General features: G+C 44.7%; 1 protein-coding gene across 1 annotated transcript in view; it reads left to right on the forward strand.

Moving 5' to 3' along the window:
• Positions 1-21,711, forward strand: part of NUP188 (nucleoporin 188) — a 46,703-nt gene that overhangs the window by 21,425 nt on the left and 3,567 nt on the right. Inside the window, exons 13-36 of the mRNA XM_069476917.1 lie at positions 1,543-1,608; positions 2,952-3,071; positions 3,624-3,750; positions 5,558-5,710; positions 7,118-7,244; positions 7,520-7,607; positions 7,700-7,776; positions 8,510-8,624; positions 10,144-10,264; positions 10,391-10,457; positions 11,494-11,622; positions 11,950-12,089; positions 13,129-13,235; positions 14,324-14,530; positions 14,647-14,816; positions 15,497-15,566; positions 15,980-16,047; positions 16,480-16,675; positions 18,399-18,476; positions 18,807-18,892; positions 19,157-19,302; positions 19,602-19,783; positions 20,497-20,697; positions 20,880-20,972. Coding sequence (XP_069333018.1) covers positions 1,543-1,608; positions 2,952-3,071; positions 3,624-3,750; positions 5,558-5,710; positions 7,118-7,244; positions 7,520-7,607; positions 7,700-7,776; positions 8,510-8,624; positions 10,144-10,264; positions 10,391-10,457; positions 11,494-11,622; positions 11,950-12,089; positions 13,129-13,235; positions 14,324-14,530; positions 14,647-14,816; positions 15,497-15,566; positions 15,980-16,047; positions 16,480-16,675; positions 18,399-18,476; positions 18,807-18,892; positions 19,157-19,302; positions 19,602-19,783; positions 20,497-20,697; positions 20,880-20,972 — 2,934 coding nt within the window. The remainder of the gene's footprint in view (positions 1-1,542; positions 1,609-2,951; positions 3,072-3,623; positions 3,751-5,557; positions 5,711-7,117; positions 7,245-7,519; positions 7,608-7,699; positions 7,777-8,509; positions 8,625-10,143; positions 10,265-10,390; positions 10,458-11,493; positions 11,623-11,949; positions 12,090-13,128; positions 13,236-14,323; positions 14,531-14,646; positions 14,817-15,496; positions 15,567-15,979; positions 16,048-16,479; positions 16,676-18,398; positions 18,477-18,806; positions 18,893-19,156; positions 19,303-19,601; positions 19,784-20,496; positions 20,698-20,879; positions 20,973-21,711) is intronic.

Consider the following 21,711-nt stretch of genomic DNA (forward strand, 5'->3'; position numbering starts at 1 on the left):
ATTTCCAATTGTCTTATAAATGTTATATATATATATTTTTTCTTTTTTGAGACAGAGTCTTACTCTGTTGTCTGGGCTAGAGTGCCATGGAGTCAGCCTAGCTCACAGCAACCTCAAACTCCTAGGGATCCTCCTGCCCCAGCCTCCTGAATAGCTGGGAATATAGGCGTGCACCATCACACCTGGCTAATTTTTACTATTTTTAGTGGAGACGGGGTCTCACTCTTGCTCAGGCTGGTCTCGCATTCCTGAGCTCAAGCGATCCTCTCGCCTTGGCCTCCCAGAGTGCTAGGATTACAGGCAGAGCCACCACCCCTGGCTTACATGTTATAAATTTGTCATAAGTTTGCTTGTTTGGATTAGGATCTAAATAAGGTCCACACATTGTAATAGGTTGATAAGTCTTTCAAGTTTCTTTTAGTCTGTAACTGTGCTGTCGATTATGGTAGCCATAAGCCACATGTGGCCATTTAAATTTAAATTAACTAAAATTAAATTCTCAGTTCCTCAATTGCACTTGCCACATTTCTTCTTTTCTTTTTTCTTTTTTTTTTTTTTTTGTTTGTTCAGACAGGGTCTTACTCTGTCACCCAGGCTATAGTGCAGTGGCACAATCACAGCTCACTATAGGCTTGAACTCCTAGGCTCAAACCATCTTCCCGCCTCACCTTCTCCTATAGCTGGGAGTACAGGTGTGTGCCAACATGCCTGGCTAATTTTTTAATTTTTTCTAGAGATGGGGTCTTGCTATGTTGCCTAGGCTGATCTTGAACTCCTGGCCTCAAGTAATTGTCCTGCCTTTGCCTCCCGAAGTGCTGGGGTTATAGGCATGAGGCACTGTGCCTGGCCCATGGGGTTAATTTTTAATGACTTGTTTTGTAAATTGATTAATAAAAAATGAAAATTTCTTATTGGAAAGAAGTGAGTTTGGTGTTAAAGACTCAATTTGCAAAGGTCTATCCTAGGGGTTATAGAATAAGCTTTGGGTACTCTGGGTAAATTCTGGTTACATTTGGACCTTACCTTGCACTTGGAGAATTGATATTAACATATTGGGGTTTTAGGAGTTCTCGTACTTGGATTTTTTTAAAAAAATCATTCTGTAAGCGTTCATTAGGTTTCCAGTATGTGCTAAGCTCTATGCTAGGTGCTGAGGACAAAAAAATTTAAAAGACATTATTCTTACCCTCTAGGAGGACTATCTAGTTGAGCCTGGTAACATCTTACATTTACGTTGCATTTTTGAATTTACAGTCCACTTCTCCATACATTATCATTTAATCCTTACTGCAATACTCTGAAGCAGATATTATTGTCCTTATTTTACAAATAAAACATTTGAAGTTTAGAGAGGTAAATTTGTCTAACATCATATGTCAGACACAAAACATCCCCTTGGCAGGGTATAATCTTACTTTTTAAACCCAGAGTTCTTTTAGGCGTATATGAAGGTGTCTATGGTGTTTTTATTTCAACAGAATACAATAAAAAAAGACTGGTTCAACTAGGGAAAATGAACTGTTTTCTCCCCTCCTCCAACAGGATGTAATTGACACAGCATGTGAAGTCCTGGCAGACCCTTCTCTTCCAGAACTATTCTGGGGAACAGTAAGTATGTGAGAGAGGGTCAATGTGTGACATTCTCTGGAGCAAAAGAATTTATCCAACACTTGTTTTGTGATAGGTTTTAGACTAAGCATTTATGTATATTTTCTCAATCTTTATAAAAATCTGTGAAGTAGATACTATTACTGTCACCAATTTTTATATGATGACAAGTGATATTTAGAGATGTGAAGTGATATGCTTATCAGGGTCACACAGCTAGAGAGAGACGGGTTTTGGCTGACTTGAGTCTGCAGCCCAAATCATTAACTAGTGTGTTACCTGTCCTACCACCAAGTCTTTTTTTTTTTTTTTCTGTCTCCCATTCTGCAACCTACTAATCTTTTCTTTTTTTTTTTTTTTTGAGACATGGTCTCACTCTGTTGCCTGGGCTACAGTGCCGTGGCATCAGGCTATCTCACAGCAACCTCAAACTCCTGGGCTGAAGCGATTTTTCTGCCTCAGCCTCTGGAGTAGCTAGTACTACGGGCATACACCACCATGCCCGGCTAATTTTTTCTATATATTTTTAGTTGTCCAGCTATTTTCTTTCTATTTTTAGTAGAGATGGGGGTCTCACTCTTGCTCAAGCTGGTCTTGAACTCCTGACCTTGAGCGATCCTCCCACTTCGGCCTCCCAGAGTGCTAGAATTACAGGCGTGAGCCACTGCACCCAGCCAGCAACCTACCAATTCTTGTTTCACATTGGCAGTCTCTTAGGCACCAGTGTTTGTGCAGCTCTTGAAAGTTCTATTAGGGGATTTTAACTATATCTTAGGAGTTGCCAGAATGTTGTAATAGGTTCTTTTTTTTTTTTTTTTTTTTGAGACAGAGTCTCATTTTGTTGCCCAGGCTAGAGTGAGTGCCGTGGCGTCAGCCTAGCTCACAGCAACCTCAAACTCCTGGGCTCAAGTGATCCTCCTGCCTCAGTCTCCTGAGTAGCTGGGACTACAGGCATGCGCCACTATGCCCGGCTAATTTTTCTATATATATATTTTTAGTTGTCCATATAATTTCTTTCTATTTTTAGTAGAGACGGGGTCTTGCTCTTGCTCAGGCTGGTCTCGAACTCCTGACCTTGAGCGATCCACCCGCCTCGGCCTCCCAGAGTGCTAGGATTACAGGCATGAGCCACCGCGCCCGGCCTGTAATAGGTTCTAATGAGAATTTGGCTTTGGAGAGAACAATTTTTCACCAGTAATTGTCTTAGCATTGGCCATAGCCTCAAACCTCAAAGTCCAGATGATGAATAAGTCTGTTTTTTTTCTTACGATTGCTGGACAATTTGAAGATAAGTTAATTTGTGGATAATGTGAAGATCAGTGACTTCTGCCTTTCTACCATAGGAGCCAACCTCTGGTCTTGGGATCATTCTGGACAGTGTATGTGGAATGTTTCCCCATCTACTTTCCCCACTCCTGCAATTGCTCCGAGCCCTTGTATCAGGGAAGTCCACTGCCAAAAAGGTAAGCTGTTCAGTCAGATACCTAAAGAGAATAGGAGATATTTTTTGCACCATTCATAAGGATTTCTTTTTGTTTTCCATGTTGCAGTTCCACTTCCTCGACAGGAGTTAGTCTGAAGTTGAATGAGAGATGCCAAAGATAGTGTCTCAATTCTATAAAATTAAATAAAAATCTTTTTATTAAGTACCTATTATAGATACTATAGGAGTAAGACCAAGTATAAAGCTTCTTAATATCTAGTTGGACAAGAATTATATATATAAGAAATAAATAGTTAATAACCAGGTAGAGTATATAGTAAATGTCATTTGAGCAGTAAAGACCATACTGTTCAGGAGAGACAACTGTCCCTGTGAAGTAAGGGGGACTTGAGTTGGGTGTTAAAGCATGGTGAAGATTTGGCAAGGAGGACAGAAGGCAATTCCAAGAGTAATCATAGTCGTGGGCTTGTAAGAAGTTAAGAATCTGGCTGAAAGAGCAGAAGAGCAGATGGGGACCTCCTTGCATGTCCCAGAGCTGAATGTGTGATGGTTTCTTTCTGTGTGTCGGCAGGTGTATAGTTTCTTAGATAAGATGTCTTTCTACAATGAGCTTTATAAGCACAAGCCCCATGATGTGATCTCCCATGAAGATGGAACACTTTGGCGGAGACAAACACCCAAACTACTTTACCCTCTTGGTAAGATAAAGAGATCCTTGGTGCATTAGCCCCTTGTATGGCAGCCTATATTTAAACCTCATTATTGTTTTCATTCTTTCATATGAGGTGCCTTTAAAGCAGTTCTTCTCTCCAGCCATTATGTTGATTCATTGATAAGTAATTAGAGTCAGTTTCTCTTTAGAAATCATTAGATTGATTTCTAAAATAATGCATGTTCATTGTAACAAGGTAAATAACGCAGAGATATATTTTAAAAAGTTAATCTCTCAGTCCTTTCTCCACCAGATAATGGATGTTAAGAATTTGGTGTACGTCCTTTCACATATTTCTGTATACTCTGACAACTCATTCTGCAAGTTGATTTTGTTACATATGACTCTGACGCATACATTTTAGTAACTACTGAATTATCCTTGATGTTTCATAATTTTTTATCTTTCTCCTTCTAAAGGAGAAAGATATTTGTGTTTTGCCACTACAAATAACACTGCTGCATTGGGTACATGCATACCCAATATATATACTGGTGCTTTTATTTTAAGTAGATAGAATCCCCAAAGTGGGATTTTTGAGCAAAAGGGTTATATAGACAGTAGAAATTTTGAATAGATTCCCATTGACAGATGAATGAATAAATAAAATGTGGTATATACATAAAATGGAATATTATAATATTTAGCCTTTAAAAAGAAAGGAAATTTTGATGCCTACTACAACATGGATGAACCTTGATATTTTACTTAAGTGAAATAAGCTAGTCACAAAATGACAAATACTGTATGATTCTACTCATATAAGGTACTTAGAGTAGTCAAATTCATAGAGACGGAAAACAGAACGGTGGTTGCCAAGGGCTGGGAGTTTGAGAGAATGGGGAAATTATTGATTAATGGATACAGAGTTTTAGTTTTGCAAGATGGAAAAAGTCCTGTGATAGATGGTGGTGGTGGTGTACAACAATGTAAATGTACTTAATGCCACTGAACTGTACCCTTGGTCAAAATGATAAATTTTATGGCATGTCTATTTTACCACAATTAAAAAAAATTTTTTGGCTGGCCGCAGTGGCTCACACCTGTAATCCTGGCACTCTGGGAGCCCGAGGCAGGAGGATCGCTTGAAGTCAGGAGTTTGAGATCAGCCTGAGCAAGAGTGAGACCCCATCTCTACTAAAAATAGGCAGACAATTAAAAATATATAGAAAAAATTAGCCGGGCATGGTGGGTGGCACGTGCCTGTAGTCCCGGCTACTCAGGAGGCTGAGGCAGAAGGATTGCTTGAGCCCAGGAGTTTGAGGATGCTGTGAGCTAGGCTGACGCCACGGCACTCTAGCCTGGGCAACAGAGCGAGACTCTGTCTCAAAAAAAAAAAAAAAAAAAAAAAAAATTTTTTTTTAATGTTTGATAGATTGTACCCAATTAAGTTGTAGAGAAAGGTTGCAACAATTTTTCTTATTGGCAGTGAGTGTGTTAGAGTGACCAGTTACTGCTTTTAGGTTCATGTATATGCCAGCTTCTCAAGGAGTAAAATAAAGAGGGAACAGCCTTACTGTTCTAGTCCTGGTATTACCACTGATTCACCCAGTGATCTGTGGGCTTTCTGTAACCATCATTTGAATAGAAAACCACTCTCTGCGCTCATCTGATTTTCAGACATGTGGAAAGTCATTTCTTCAGATCACGAGAGTTTTGGGTTTTTTTTTAAATAGAAAAAGCTGTAGGAATGTTGGTCACCAAGATGTGTTTAAATATTGGTGTCTGGTAGAGGAGTTACCTCTTCCTATTTGTCCTCAGATATTAGACTGTTGTTCTTCCTCCCTCCCTAGGGGGTCAGACCAACCTTCGCATACCTCAAGGCACCGTGGGCCAAGTAATGCTGGATGACAGGGCTTACCTGGTGCGCTGGGAATACTCCTATAGCAGCTGGACCCTCTTTACCTGTGAGATTGAAATGCTGCTTCATGTTGTTTCAACTGCAGGTAAGGTCAATTTTGGGAGACATCACGAAGGGGTAGGGGTGATGCACATGCTTGGAGGATTTGAAGGAATTTCAAGATAAAATTCAGAACCATCAAGATTGTGATTTGTCTGTTTTGTTTATCTGGGTCTCAGAGACTGTTCTGTGATTTTTTTCTTTTTTTTTGAGACTAGGTCTCACTCTTACTGCCCTGGGTAGAGTGCAGTGGTGTCATCATAGCTCACTGCAACCTCTAACTCCTGGGCTCAAGCGATCCTCCTGCCTTAGCCTCCTGAGTAGCTGGGACTATAGGCGCATGCCACCATATCCAGCTAATTTTTCTATTTTTTGTAGAGACAGGATCTCACTGTGTTGCTCAGGCTGGTCTCAAAATCCTGGCCTCAAGCACTCCTCCTGCCTTGGCCTCCCAAAGTGCTATAAGCTCTTAGCATGAGTCACCATGCCCAGCCATTATCTTGTGATTTTATTTTATTTTTTCTCTTATGTTTGTTTTTATGCTTAACTTCTAATTACAAGTAGTACTCTTTTTTCATTGAAGCTAAATATAAAGTTGAAGATAAATGTACTGGAATTTAAAAAGTGAATCAAGTACATTTTGAGTAAATAATGCCCTAGGTGGTACACAAAGATAAGAAAAACCATGACAAAATGGGAATGAATGAAATTTGGGAAACAGTGTATTCACTCCAAGGTCATACTTACTTAAGCATGTAGTCAGATGGTAGAGAAGAGAGGGAGAGCCACAAAGGCAGGAATCAGCATGGTCTAAAATATTTGCAAGGAGAGCAAAGTTGGTTGGTGAAAGCCAGGGCCCATTTTGGTTTCTGCTACCTGGCTGCAGTGCGATGTGGAGGCAAGTGTTACTCACAAGGCTTAGGCTATTAACCAGCAAGAAAGTCCCGCAGGGGAGCAGCAGGAGATCCTCATAGCAGAACCGGAAAGGCCAGTAGAAAACATGAAGAGGCTAAAAAGAATATTTGGAGGGTGCAAGGGGAGCTGGGACAGGGAAGAAGGTAGCTAGAGAAGCAAGCTCTTTTAGCAAGGCTAGCAGTACAAAGACAAGGAGAATGGTATTTAGGGTGGGACTGCCTGGGTTCAAATCTGAGCTTCAGCGCTTACTAACCATCTATTTGGAGCAACACTTAACATCACTGAGCCTCAGTTTTCTTATTACCTACAAGAGAGGATAATGATAAAACCTATGCCTGTTGCCTAAAGTTTGGCACCTGTCCTGGAGGCCGCATCAGAAGAACAAGGACAAGTGGTTTGAGGAGGAAGAAAGAGGAGTTTATTAATTTGCCGGCAAATGAGGAGGTTGGCAGATTCCCTGAAAGTACCAACGTCCTCTATTTTGTGATTTTAAAGGAGTTGTTTGCCATGAGGTTGCATAGTCTGTCTTTCCCCTCAGATGTGATTCAGCACTGCCAGCGAGTCAAACCCATCATTGATCTGGTCCATAAGGTCATCAGTACTGATTTGTCAATAGCAGACTGTCTTCTGCCCATCACGTCCCGCATCTACATGCTGCTGCAGCGGTGAGTCTCTTGTGGCTAAGCCTGAGCTGCCTGGCAGAGCTCTCAGCAGTCATTCTCTTGGTTTTGAGGAGCCTGGCACATACCCACTGGGTTAAAGTCCACACGCGTTCCTCTGTGGGAAGCCCTGGTGTAGTATCTGTTCCCAGCTGAGGGCTTTCCTGTTTTTATGTCCCTGCTGAGATGAAGGACTTGGGAAGAGAGAACTGGGAAATATTTGTGATAGAACCAATTGTATTATTCATTTTACTGAGTGCAGTGCACTGTTCTCCAACCAGGTTAACAACAGTGATCTCCCCACCTGTAGATGTCATTGCTTCTTGTGTCAACTGCTTGACTGTTTTGGCTGCCCGGAATCCGGCAAAGGTGAGACATCGAATCTTTCCAACAGCCAAAAAATGCAACACTTGACATACCTGAAGATACGTGGATATTTAACTCTTCTTTTCCCTTCTCAGGTCTGGACTGATCTTCGTCACACAGGTTTTTTACCATTTGTGGCCCACCCTGTTTCCAACATGAGTCAGATGATCAGGTGAGCCAGGTCCTACGGTGGGTAGAGCATATTTCTTAGAGAGAACCATATATGTTTCAGGTCTAGCCTAGCTTTATGGGTTTTAAGGAAGCTTGCCTGTCTACTTACTCTGTGCAGTCCTTGCCTATTCAGCCCTCTGGCCAGAAGTAGGAGGGTGAGTGAGGACAGGGTAAATGAAATGGTGGGGTATGGGGCCCAGAGTTGCTCTCCTCTGAGGGCAGCACTGATGGCTCATAGTCTTTAAAGCCTGAGAGTGGGAAAGCAAGAAAGATTCTCATCTAGCTGCTGCCATTGTAGGTATGTGGGAGTTTACTTTCCAGCCTAGAGAATCCAGAGGTGTCTAGATCCAGGGACTTATCCCATTCTTAAGCCACAGTAACTCTGTACTTTTTCTTTTTTCATGGGTGCTTGAGCTTGCTCAGGGGACCACTTACTAATGCACCGGCTCTATCTTACTACCTGAGCATTCTCACCTTGCTGGCTCTTGCTTATAAGACAAAAATGTTTCCTCGATGTTCATTTGATTTTTCACTTTGAATCTCTTGATGTTGTACATCAATAAAACATGTTCTTAATGTTTACCCTGGGCATAAGCTTGATTAATGCTCTTGCAGAGCTTTCCTGTTTTATGCTTGAGCCATCTAGACTATAACAAGACTGCTCTGTGATTAGTTTCTTGAAACCTGAAGTTTCTTCATCATTTTTTCCCCTTTACCTCTCTGTCTTTTCGCAGTGCGGAGGGGATGAATGCTGGAGGGTATGGAAACCTCCTAATGAATAGTGAACAGCCCCAAGGCGAGTATGGGGTCACTATTGCCTTTCTCCGCCTGATCACCACCCTTGTCAAGGTACGTTCTGGGCAGATGATTCTGAAATAGTTTCCCTGTCCCTGGCTACTGTAGTCATCTTGTCTGTAGACAGAACAGTTGTCCTGAAGTTACGGTGTTTACCGTTTCAATACATTGAGTATATGTACCAGTACAGTCTATAGTGTGTGAATTAATTGTGTGAATTTATTTAATAGGAAGCTTATGAGTTAGAACTGAAGAGAGGCCGGGCGCGGTGGCTCACGCCTGTAATCCTAGCACTCTGGGAGGCCGAGGTGGGCGGATCGTTTGAGCTCAGGAGTTCGAGACCAGCCTGAGCAAGAGCGAGACCCCATCTCTACTAAAAATAGAAAGAAATTATATGGACAGCTAAAAATATATATAGAAAAAATTAGCCGGGCATGGTGGCGCATGCCTGTAGTCCCAGCTACTCGGGAGGCTGAGACAGGAGGATCGCTTGAGTTCAGGAGTTTGAGGTTGCTGTGAGCTAGGCTGACGCCACGGCACTCACTCTAGCCTGGGCAACAGAGTGAGACTCTGTCTCAAAAAAAAAAAAAAAAAAAAAAGAACTGAAGAGACCATGTGGGTAATGCAGTGTCCGTCGAGCTATTTTGATGGTAGCCCAGGGTAACAGGCACATTGTATGTCATTTCCTAGTATATATGTGTGTATGTATATTCCTGAAACAAAATTTCACAACGCAGCATTTACTGTTATTACACAAGATTCACTCAGTCCCCCCTCTTTTTTAAAGTGAGTTGTGACCATATGCTGATTTCATAATCCACTAATGGATCATAACTTAGTTTGACAAATACTCTGTATGAGTTGAGAGCATAGATTTTGGAGTCAGATAGAATTCGGTTTACATTTCAGGTTGACCACTTCCTAGCTGTCATGACCTTGGGGGCAAGTACAGAATTTCTCATAATCTCTGTAAAATAAGAGTGATACACGGTGTCTCCCTCGTCGGGTTGAGAGGGTCATGTGTCGAAAGCACTTGACCCAGTTCCTGCCTGCAGGAATCAATGAGTGCTTAAAAAGAGAAGCAGTTGTGTATAGAGGTAGGGATACAAATTCAGGTATAAGTTTAGAAAACTGAAATTAACAAGTACCATCAGGGCAAAGAATTTGGGGTATCAGATCTCCTTTCTCATATTTCAGTGAGGGGGTTGAGGTTAGGGGGGACAGCTGGTGATCGTGACAGTGAAGCTGGCATTCTTCATTATCAAAAATCCTATAGCCTTTATGTTTAAGGTACCTCCCTTCTGTCCACATTTAGCCTTCATCCCTCTTCTTCATGTTGGCGCCTTTTGTGACATTTTCACATTGTCTTTTTAGTCACTTTCTATTCTAAAGAAACCCACAACTTAGGCTCCATTAAAGTAGGATGTTCTGATGTTTTGGTTTTTCACTGATGGCCAAAGCTTACCCAGGATTCCTTTGGACCGACCTGTCTGTGGATTTTGGAGTTAAGTCTCTAATCACTAGATGACTTTTCTTTAAGTGGCAGAAGGCTTCACAGCATGGTTTTTTGTAGGGTCAGCTCGGTAGTACGCAGAGCCAAGGACTTGTGCCGTGTGTGATGTTTGTGCTAAAGGAGATGCTTCCCAGCTACCACAAGTGGCGCTACAACTCTCATGGTGTGAGGGAACAGATCGGTAAGGACAGCGTGGGTGGGGAAGACCTGGGAATTTCTTGGTCTCTGGAGAGCTTTCTCTCCTTTTCTTGGGATTAGGGTCATCACACAAGGCCACATTATTTCTTTTGTCTTTCTTGGAGTCCAGGTTGCCTGATCCTGGAGCTGATTCATGCGATACTGAACCTGTGCCATGAGACAGAGCTGCACAGCAGGTAATGAGGGCGCTTGCTAGAGCTCAGTGCTCACCAAGGGACACGTGGGCTATTGCTGTGTAAAGCCGTCTCATTTCTTCCAGAGAACTCACCTTGATTGAGCCCAGAGCTCAGTAATCTTGAGATTATGAGCTGCTTTCCACTGGCCTATTTATCATTTTTCCTTATGGAGAGAGAAGAGCAAATGAAGTGGGAACAAGATTGTGTGTGTGTGTGTTTGTGTATACTTATGTAGTAATCATTTTTATGATCTTTCCAAAAGTTATGCATATTCATTGGAAAATATTCCGTGCAAAATGCCCTTCATATATCTGCTTCCCATAGATGATGTTAACAAGTTTCTGTTTCTTCTAGGTTTTTTCCACTCCCTATACTAACTGCTCTGTAACTTTCTTTCTGTGCCATTGCATACAGATCTGTCTTGTTTTAATGGTTCTATGGAATCCATTGTATGGATTAATCATAATTCATTACATTAACTATCTGTTAATTTTTTTTTTTTTTTTGGAGACAAAGTCTTGCTCTATTGCCCAGGCTAGAGTGCTGTGGCATCAGCCTAGCTCACAGCAACCTCAAACTCCTGGGCTCCTTGCCTTAGCCTCTGGAGTAGCTGGGACTACAGGCATGTGCCACAATGCCCAGCTAATTTTTTCTATATATTTTTAGTTGTCCAGCTAATTTCTTTCTATTTTTAGTAGAGACAGGGTCTTGTTCTTGTTCAGGGTGGTCTCGAACTCCTGAGCTCAAATGATCCTCCCACCTCAGCCTCCCAGTGTGCTAGGATTATAGGCGTGAGCCACCGCGCCCAGCCAGTATCTGTTAATTGGTGAACATTTAAATTCCTTCTTAGTGTGGTCTTCAGGATCAAGTCTATTTCAGGAAAATGATCAGAGTGCATTCATCTTGCAGAGAGCTGATCTGTATCACCAGTGGCCAGTTTATTAAGTTTGCCACCGTAGGCAGCTACACAGTGCCTTTTCCTTCCAGTGACGAACTTGGCAGCTCCCCAGTAACTCAGAACATCTCTGTCTTCCAGCCACACTCCTAGCCTGCAGTCTCTCTGCATCTGCAGTCTGGCCTACACAGAAGCAGGACAGACAGTTATTAATATCATGGGCATTGGTGTGGACACCATTGACATGGTGATGGCTGCTCAGCCCCGAAGGTAGGGCTCCTCCTCCTCCTTCCCTCCGTTTGTCTTTATTGTGCCTGTATGTTCTAAGAAATCTAGTTGAGGTTAACTTGCAGTAGGTTTTTAAGACAACCTTGTTCTTCTTAGGACGTAGCTGTTATCTAACCTAGTGGCTACTAAATAGACTGGCACATAGCAAAGGGAGTTGATTACTCCTCCTCTCTCCTAGTTTGGACTGGGGCCTCTAACAGAAGCTGTTGAACTCTGGGATTATTGTTGGAATCTAATTCATGAGAGCACATATGTTACAAATGAAGTCATATTGTCTGAGTCAACTTTGGTTTCCATTTGGCACCGTAGTGATGGGGCAGAGGGCCAGGGGCAGGGCCAGCTGCTGATCAAGACAGTGAAACTGGCATTCTCCGTCACCAACAATGTTATTCGGCTGAAACCTCCTTCTAATGTGGTGTCCCCCCTGGAACAGGCTCTCACACAACATGGTATGTATTTCTCTTCCAATCAGCAACATTTTCGTCTATGAAACATGTTTTAGGCAGTGTCAAACTATTTTCTGATTAACTTCTTGAAGAAATTTGGGAATGATTACCAGCCCCTTCCCTGGTTTTGGAAACAAGAGGACTGTGTCATACTTTATTTCTGCCTCCTGTTGATGATAGAATAATAGTTAAGAACACAGGTTCAAAATCAGCCTGCCTTGGTTCAAATTTTGGCCTCAACCACTGTGACCTTGGGCACATTATTAAACAATTCTCCCTTGGGTTTCTCATTTGTAAAATGGTGATAATAGTACAGGTTGAATATCCCTTATCTGAAATGCTTGGGGCCCAGAAAAAAGATTCAGATTTTTTTAGATTTTGGAATATTTGAATTATTCTTACTGGCTCAGCATCTCTAGTCCTAAAACCTAAAATCCAGAAAGCTCCAGTGAGCATTTCCTTTAAGCTGCAGTTTCAGATTTTGGAGCATTTCAGATTTTGGATTTTTGGAGTAGGGATACACAACCTGTAGTGTCTACCTTATAAGAAAGATTACAATGAAGATTAGATAAATTACTATGTAAAATATGTAGAGATGGTTTTGGTACCCATTAAATATTGGCTGTTACTCTGTGACCTTAAACTAATTGTTTAATCTCTTTAGGACCCAGTTTCCTTATTTTTAAGTAAGTGTTTGGATATGTCTAAGACCCTGTTGAGCTGTATAATTTTGGGATTTTTATGATTTTTTGCATATCAGTGCAATGCCTTTTTCTAACCTATTTGATAAAAGTATGTATTTTCTTTGAAATATATCTTTGCTATTAATGAATTGGATTCAACTGTTTACCCCTAAATCCTGGGTATTCCTTTGCTCCTGAATAAAAGAGAAGGATGCCACCACCTGGGTTCGCTCTGGCCCTCCAAGAACTTGAGGGCAAATTCCCTCACATATACGACATGAGCCTTTTAGAACTGCAGCTTCTCTAAGAACTTGAAGGAGGCACACTTGATATCTAAACTGTTTCCTGTGCTTCTTCAGGTGCTCATGGGAACAACCTCATTGCTGTTCTAGCCAAGTACATCTACCACAAACATGACCCTGCTTTGCCACGTCTTGCCATTCAGCTGCTGAAACGTCTGGCCACGGTAGGATCCCTCTCAACCAACTAGAGCCTCAGGAAACTGACTCTTTCTACTTGAGACCACTCTTGCCATCTCCCAAAAGAAGCAGCTAACTAGGACTTCTCTGACTTTTAAAGTGTAATAGCCATACACACACACATACACACACACACACAAAATATGTGTTTATATTAGGGTGGTTTTTTTCCCTGATTACAAAAAATATACATGCTCATTGTGAAATATTTCTTTAAATGTTACAAATAGATATAACGTAGAAAGTTAAGGTACCCTGTGATCCCCTTGTTTCAAGAATCCCTGTGGGCAGGTTGATATGCATTGCTCCAGATTTCTTTTTATCTCTGTTTATGTGTTAAGTAAAAGTGTTTGGTGCTTTAGTCAGATGAATCTGTTTAAAAAAAAAAAAAGAACGTACATTTTTGTGCTTTATAAAAGTAGAATTCCACTACACGTACTGTTTTATGACTGGCTCTTTTCATGTAGCACCGTATTGTGCAGTCGTTCCACATGCGCACATGTGGACCCACTTCATTCTCTTTAGTGCTGTATATCATACCCTGGATTGGACATCTAATTTATTTGGGCTATTTTGTATCTCACTGTTACAAACAGTGCTGCAGTGAACATTATTGTCCCTAGAACCTTATAAATGTTTGTTTATAGTTCCTAAAAATTAGTAGGCATAAATGAACATTTTAATTTTTAATAGATATTTCCAGATTGCCCTCCAGAAAAGATTGTAATAGTTTATACTCCTCTAATACCAAGTCTTGTATCCTTGCCACGATGCCTTCATTAGTTTTTTAACCTTTGCCAATCTAATAGGCAAAAAAAAATGTTATGTAATTTTCCACTTTATATTTATTTAACTGTGAGAGAGGTTGAGTGTCTTTTTATGTTGATTTCTCCTGTGAATTTTTGGGCATCTCATGCTATTGCTTGGCATGATGTCCCATTTGTCCTAGAACTTTATGTCTAGGTGCTTCCCTTTCTGCCAATTTTTTGGGAGTTCTCCAGAGCCCTTCTGCAGGAGCCCACTGAGGTTTTTCGGGAAGCAGAGCTCTAAGCCTGTGTGTCCTGGTCTTCGTCAGGTGGCCCCAATGTCAGTGTATGCTTGCCTGGGCAACGATGCAGCAGCCATACGTGATGCCTTCCTGACCCGACTGCAGAGCAAGATTGAGGACATGCGCATCAAAGTCATGATTCTGGAATTCCTCACGGTTGCAGTAGAGACCCAGCCAGGCCTTATTGAACTGTTTCTGAATCTGGAGGTGAAGGATGGGAGTGATGGCTCCAAGGTGAGCCTGTACTTGGGATGAGCTGGGAGGTGGCTTCCTAAGATGTGGTGCTGGGCTCTGCAGGTGTGGCTGCTAGTAGTGGCTGTGAGACTGAACTCACCCGTACCCTCTAACAGGAATTCAGCCTTGGGGTATGGAGCTGCCTCCATGCAGTGCTGGAGCTGATTGATTTCCAACAACAAGATCGATACTGGTGTCCACCTCTGCTGCATCGTGCAGCCATTGCCTTTCTGCATGCCTTGTGGCAAGACCGTCGGGACAGTGCCATGTTGGTCCTCCGAACCAAGTGAGTCTGACTCTGCCAGTAGTCTCATTGTCCTTGTCTGTATAATAGGAGTAAAAGTAGTTGTTGTCTCAGAGGTTTTTTGTGACAGTTCCCTGGGAGTGAGCATAAAACATGCTTAGTGCCTGCTTCAGTAGATGGGAGTTTTACACTTACTCTTTGTACTGCTGTCAGTAGCAATTAAGGATCTTTAAGCATTAAGCATCTTTAAGGTTCAACTACTTTTGTGTTCCTGCCTTCTGCTAACTCTATCAAAACCCAATATTCTTGAGAAACAGTAGATTCAGATGAGAATGGCTTGTTTAAGCCATTGGACCAAATGGAACAAATATTGTATTCTCTTGGATCCCGTTGGCACAAAGGAATGAGCATTAAAAAGTCAGAATTTGGAAGTCAGCTGTCTTATTTCCCTCTCTTTTTGAAGCTTTTGGAAATGTACAATGGAAGGAATCATTAAGAGTTTTTATTGATCAACTCTGTACTGCACAATTGTGTTTCTTAAGAGAAAAATGTAATTTTATCTACTCTATATTTATGTAGGAGCAACTGACTTATGAGACAGATGTTAGGATTAGGACTGGTAAAATAGGGAGAAGTGACCACCACCAAAGGGGGAGCTGGAGAGAGGAGAAAAGGACTGTGGGAGAGAAAAGTGTGATTTCCAACATGTGTTTCCTTTCTAGACCCAAGTTTTGGGAGAATTTAACTAGTCCGCTGTTTGGAACCCTTTCTCCTCCCTCAGAAACATCTGAGGTAAGCTGTGGCGGAGGGCAGGACAGCAGCTGCAGTCCCTGGCAGAAAAGGCTGGGCTGTGAGATGGGGGTGTAGAAAGTAATACCTCCCCTAACTAAACAACAGAATGTTCTCTTCACTGGAAACTTCTGTCTTAGAGAAGTGCCTGCTTCCTCTCCCTTTGGTATCTTGCTTTGCGAAGGACAGTGGCTTGCCCTGCCTCTTCTTGTTAATGGTTCTGTGGTCTTGTCCACTCACTTGCAGATGTTGTGTACCTGACACTTCTGCTTTTACAAGTCAGGTGGCCATTCACAATTGAGAGGGAGTGTACTTGCTTGTTCTCCAAGTATTGGGTCCTCCTCTGTTCACTTCTGGGGGCACTGGGGGAGATGTTCCTCCACGTGATCAGAGTCTGTTCTGTTCCCTCTTCACAGCCCAGTATCCTGGAAACCTGTGCCCTAATCATGAAGATAATTTGCTTGGAGATATACTATGTAGTTAAGTGAGTCCTTTCCCCTTTTGAGATTTTAATTGAAGGTTGGGAGGAGAGGGAGATTGTGGTGGCCTACCACTGGGTGCATGGCGGTATGAGCCAAGGCAGAGGACAGAGCTGGTTTGGAACCATTTATGGAGGGCCAATGAGCTGTGTCCCTGGCCAATCCATTGATGGCGTTTATGATTATCAGAAAGTTATTATGAAGCAAACTCCATGTGACCGGGATTTTATGGAGGAGGAATCCTGGAAAGGCCTCAGCCTAACCCATTATGTTGAGCAAGAAGTATGAGCCCCACACTTTGGAGGTGATCCTGGAGCCGTCTGCCTTTATGCCCATGTGAGGTTGTTTTCTCTGCCTCAGCAAGGGTCTGTGCCCATCACATTCCCATCTGCTTTTAAAACCTAACTGTGGGTTTTGTTTTTTCTTGATACCATTAGGGGTTCGTTAGACAAGTCATTAAAAGATACACTCAAGAAATTTTCCAGCGAGAAACGCTTTGCCTACTGGTCAGGGTATGTCAAGTCCTTGGCAGTTCACACAGCTGAAACAGAGGGCAGCAGCTGTACCTCCTTGTTAGAGTATCAGATGCTGGTCTCCGCCTGGAGGATGCTTCTCATCATCGCCACCAGTCACGTAAGAACTTCCTGGGTCAAGTGTGCCCTTTGATGTCAACAATGACCCTTTGAGATGCCTAGCAGATACAGGTCCTTGGGATGAAAAACGAATCAGGATGGATTTATCCCTGAGAACTAAAATTAACAGATTGTGTGCTGAGAGATTGGGGCAAATGTGGAGTATTTGAGGGTGTTGGGTCCAAGGGACTCTTAAGAAGAGTGTAAAGAAGTGATTTGAAATCCTTTCAGACATTCTTAAAGCCTTGTGTAGCTCCCTTTGTGCCTTGACTAAGTCTAAGGTGTTCCCTTCCTGCATCTACCTCTTGTGCAAGTGTATAATTGCCTTCTTGTGCTGTGTGCCCTGTAGATACTAGGTAAATATTTGTAGGCTTGTCAGCAGGTAGCTCTGACAGCTGTAGCAGCACCCCGTCTAAAGAGCAGTTTATTTTCATTGGTTCTAGAAATCACATTTCCTGGCCTTAGAAAAAACAGAGGCCATTGTCTTTGCATTGTATGCTACTCAGAGTAGGTTTTGAAAGAGAGAGTTTGCATTGTTTGTGGCATTTTTGTGGTTTGATGCCATCATGCTGTATCGTAAGGTGTTGGTGGTGAACTCTTTTTCCCTAGGGTATGCAGACAAAATATCTTGACTTCATTAACAGCTTCAGCTTGATGGATGTCTCCTTGTTCCAAGCGTCTCTTACATCTTCTGTGAAATTTGTTCCCTAGTTCCAGACTGCCAACATGCTTGGAACTTTGAGCCTAGAAAGAGTGGGTGTATAAACACTCTTGCCTTGGCACAGTGGCTATGGACCCCTAAGACCCCAGACACACTGAAAGGCTCAGCCATCTTTGGGAGTGGTTGATTCCCCAGGGTACAACCTCTGCGTCACTTGCCTTTTAGGCCCCAGTTTAGGATGCAGTTCTTGAGTTGTAGCTCTGAAAACCCCACCATCCTCTTTCCCACTAGGAGACCTGTCTGGCTAAGTCCAGGATGTTGATCATTCATTCATTCGTTCGTTCAGTTAATGGCCAGTAGTGGAATGCTTGCCATGTGCCAGGCCTCAGGATACGGCAGTAAGGCAGATAAGATCTTCAGTCTCGCAGAGGGTGATCTATGAGGGAGGTAAATTGTAAACAAATTTGCCAATAAAAAATGTGGTTTCAGATAGTGATGACAGTGAAGGAAATAAGGTGCTATGGTAGTGAACATGTGACAGAAGTAGTCAGGGAGGCCCACGCTGAGAAGGTGATGTCCCAGCTGAGACCTGAGTGTGTGAAGAAGCCTTCCAGGTGGAACGCCTGTGGAGGAGCGGTCTGGGCAGAGGGGCTCGCAGGTACCAAGGTGCAGAAATGGAAAGGAGCTTGGTGTGTCCAAGAAGGAGGCAGGAGGCGAGTAGGGCTGGACTGGAGTGGGCACAGTGGGCGTGATACCAGAATCAGTTGGACCAGATCTTGTGGGGCCTGCAGGTTGAAGCGTTTGGTTTGCATTTCCCGGGCACTGGGAAGCCTTTGAAGGGTTCTAAGCAGAGGAAGGGTGCAGTCATGAAGAGGCAGTGAACCTGGACTTGACTCTGAGCGTAGCTAAGAGTCAACAGAACCAGCAAGGCCCTTAGGCCCCATTTTAAATCAGGGCTGCAGTGACTTATCAATGGCTAATTGCCTGATGGAGGACCCCACATTTCTTGGCTCTAAAGTCTGGGAAATTTTCCCAGCTGAAATCTTTTTCTATTCCTTTGCAGGCAGATATAATGCACCTGACCGACTCTGCAGTGCGTCGACAGCTCTTTCTTGATGTACTTGATGGGACCAAAGCGTTAGTAAGTGTGTCTGGAAGGTTTCCCATTCCTCCCAGGGAGAGAGTCGCCAAAGTCAAATAGCAGAGCTCGTGTATCTGCAGCCGGCCGCACGGGGGTCAGGTCAGAGGGCTCACATGGGCCTGGGGGGCCCCGGAGGCGGCAGTGCGTCAGCAGGGATCTGCCGCTGCTATGCCAGCACTGGCTTCTCCCACTCTGGTCCACCCCTGTGAACTTGCTGCCAGGGAAGAAAGGCATGTGTCCAGGACGTGCCCTGTGGATAAAGTGTGAATCCTCTCACTGTGTCTGCTCATAGGAAGTCAGGCTTCTCACTGGTGTGCTGTCTCCCCTCAGCTCCTAGTTCCGGCCTCAGTGAACTGCCTCCGCCTCGGCTCCATGATGTGCACTCTGCTGCTCATCCTCCTCCGGCAGTGGAAGAGGTGAGCGCTGTGCCAGGAGAGGCGGGCTGAGGCCAGAGCCTCTGTGGCTGGCAGTGCCTGCTCACTCTGCTTACTGGCCTTTCGCCTTCACGAAGGGGAGAAAGTGGGTCTGAACTGCCCTGGCTTTCCCTCATAGGGAGTGGGCGTGACATGGCAGAAGGGGTGAGGCAGACTGCCTGGGGGGCATCCTGAATGTGGAATGTGGGTAGAGTATGGCCTTCTGTGAGGTGTGTTATCCCCCCTCCACCGCTATGTTCTTTCTAGAGAGTTAGGTTCTGTGGATGAAATCCTCGGACCCTTGACGGAGATCCTGGAGGGAGTGCTGCAGGCAGACCAGCAACTCATGGAGAAGACCAAAGCCAAGGTGTTCTCAGCGTTCATCACAGTGTTACAGATGAAAGAGATGAAAGGTGAGGGGCAGGGGCAGTGGGAGTAGCAGCAGCAGTCTGCCCGCCCCTGCTGGCAGCCATCCTGGGTGGGCCTTCCTCCAGTTTAGGGCCGCACAGTTCTCTCGTGACTTTTGAGCTTTCAGTTTTGGAATTTTACCCCAAGAACACTTTTTCTTCCTGACCTGTCTTTCCTCCCTTCCCACCAGACAGACACTTTCCCTCTTAGCACTCTACCACATTCCCAGCCCCCTGCCTGGGAAGGAATCAGTGAGAGTTGGCCTGGTGAGCATGACGGTGTCCCCTCTCTGTCTGCTCTGCAGTAAGTGACATACCCCAGTACTCCCAGCTGGTGCTGAATGTCTGTGAGGCCCTCCAAGAAGAGGTGATTGCACTGTTTGACCAAACTCGCCACAGTCTGGTATCAGGCAGTGCCACGGAGGACAAGGATAGCATGGAGACCGATGACTGCTCTCGGCCCCGGCACAAGGACCAGCGTGATGGGGTGAGGGAGTGCCCTAGCAAGCCGTCTGTCCTTCCCACTGCCTGCCAGCTCTGTGTTTGACCCTGGGGTGACTAGTGAGCAAGACAGATAGTTGCTGCACTTCTAGAGTTCACAGCCTGGGAGGAAGAGTTAATAGATTAGACACTGTGCAGAGAAGCAGAGGAGTCCCATTGTGACAGGCAATGCAGGGGAGAAGTGCAGGGAGAACTTACAGCCTGGGTTCCACCCTGATCCATGAGTCGGAGTGAAAGTGCCTTTTCGAAGATGACATGGATTGGTAGAGGCAGGCAGTGAGAGGCGCTGGAGAAAGACCATTTAGGAGGCAGCTGCATTAGTGCAGCAAGAGGCGGTGAGGTCTCTCCAGCCCCTAGTGGTGGAGTTGGGTGGAGCATCCAGACTGGGGACAGGAGGTGGCCCTGACAAGGCTTGGTGACAGTGTAGGTGAAGGCGCAGGGAGGAAGCAGATGTAGAGCCCATAGGTTTAGGAGAGTTACGCATTAGAGTAGGGGGAGTTGCTGTTCACTGAGAGCTGGACCCAAGAGGGGCAGGATAGGGAGATAGCTTGAGTTCTGATAGTCAAGCTTACATTGGAAGAGTGTGACCAGACAGGTCTTGAGCGTCCAGGCCCACGGCTGGCTATCATCCTCCTCTTCCTTCCCCTGGACTGCTTCCTCCCTCTTCTTCTACTCATCTTTGCTCCTGGGCTCCAGCAGGTGTGTGTCCTGGGCTTGCACCTGGCCAAGGAGCTGTGTGAAGTAGATGAGGATGGTGACTCGTGGTTGCAGGTGACCCGCAGGCTCCCCATTCTGCCCACCCTCCTCACCACCCTGGAGGTGAGTCTTCGCATGAAGCAGAACCTGCACTTCACGGAGGCTTCATTGCACCTGCTCCTCACCCTGGCTCGTACCCAGCAGGTAGGAGGCCAGCCGAGGGCAGGAGGGGACCTCCTTGCTTGTGCTGTGTGGGTTCTGACATTCCAGAAGCTGTGGTCTAGCTCAAGAGCCCTATCTGCCCCTGGGCAGAGGGCTGCAGGCTTAGGCTCTGGTTGTGGTGGGGCAGGAGCAGGTCTGTCTCATTCTATGTCCTTCCCTCCCAGGGAGCCACAGCAGTGGCTGGAGCTGGCATCACTCAGAGCATTTGTTTGCCCCTCCTGAGCGTGTACCAGCTCAGCACCAATGGCACAGTGCAGGTGAGTGCCAGGAGTTTGCCGGGAGGCCCAGCATGGCCAACCTGCAGTTCCAGGTGAAAAGTACCCTTCCCACCTGGCCCTGGAAGTTGCTCTCCTCTTCATGGCTTGCTTAATGCACTGATGGTTAGGAATCTTCCTCACGCCCAGGCTGATCTCTAACAAACTTGCTACTAAAAGGTACCACCTATCTCTGTGCACCACCTTTGGGAGATGGGATGGATTCTTCCTGTTACAAGCATAAGGAAGCCCAAAGAATGCATCCCCGAGGTTGAGCCTGCAGCCAGCACAGCTGTTCTCTCGTCTCGCCCTCTGAAAGGCAGTGTGTCACTGTGACTCCACCCCTGTCCCATAGGACCAGGAAAATGGAAGTGGGTGGTATGAGGGCTTGATGCGGCCTCAGCACCCTGCCCTCTGTGTACCTTGGTTACTTACAGTTTAACAGATGTCTCTTAATCCCAAAAGAGTAGTCTTCACTTGAACCTCTCACTCTTGTGAGAATTGTTCAGTAGTTGGGCATCTAGCCCAGAGGCGTTTTAGGGGAAGCACATGAGGGCCAGAGCAGGGCAGTGATATGTCCAAATTCACACAGCTGGTTAGTCCCAGACCTGAGTCTGGAACCCAGGATTTTGAATCTCTGCCTAGTGCTCTTTCCTTGCGTCGGCTGGCCATGGCCCCTTTGCTGGCCTTGCTGGTTGCCAGGCAGTGGCTGTGCCCACCCTGGTACGTTTATCCTCCCAGC

This window comes from Eulemur rufifrons, chromosome 7, assembly GCF_041146395.1.
Source record: "Eulemur rufifrons isolate Redbay chromosome 7, OSU_ERuf_1, whole genome shotgun sequence".
NCBI classification, from domain to species: domain Eukaryota; kingdom Metazoa; phylum Chordata; class Mammalia; order Primates; family Lemuridae; genus Eulemur; species Eulemur rufifrons.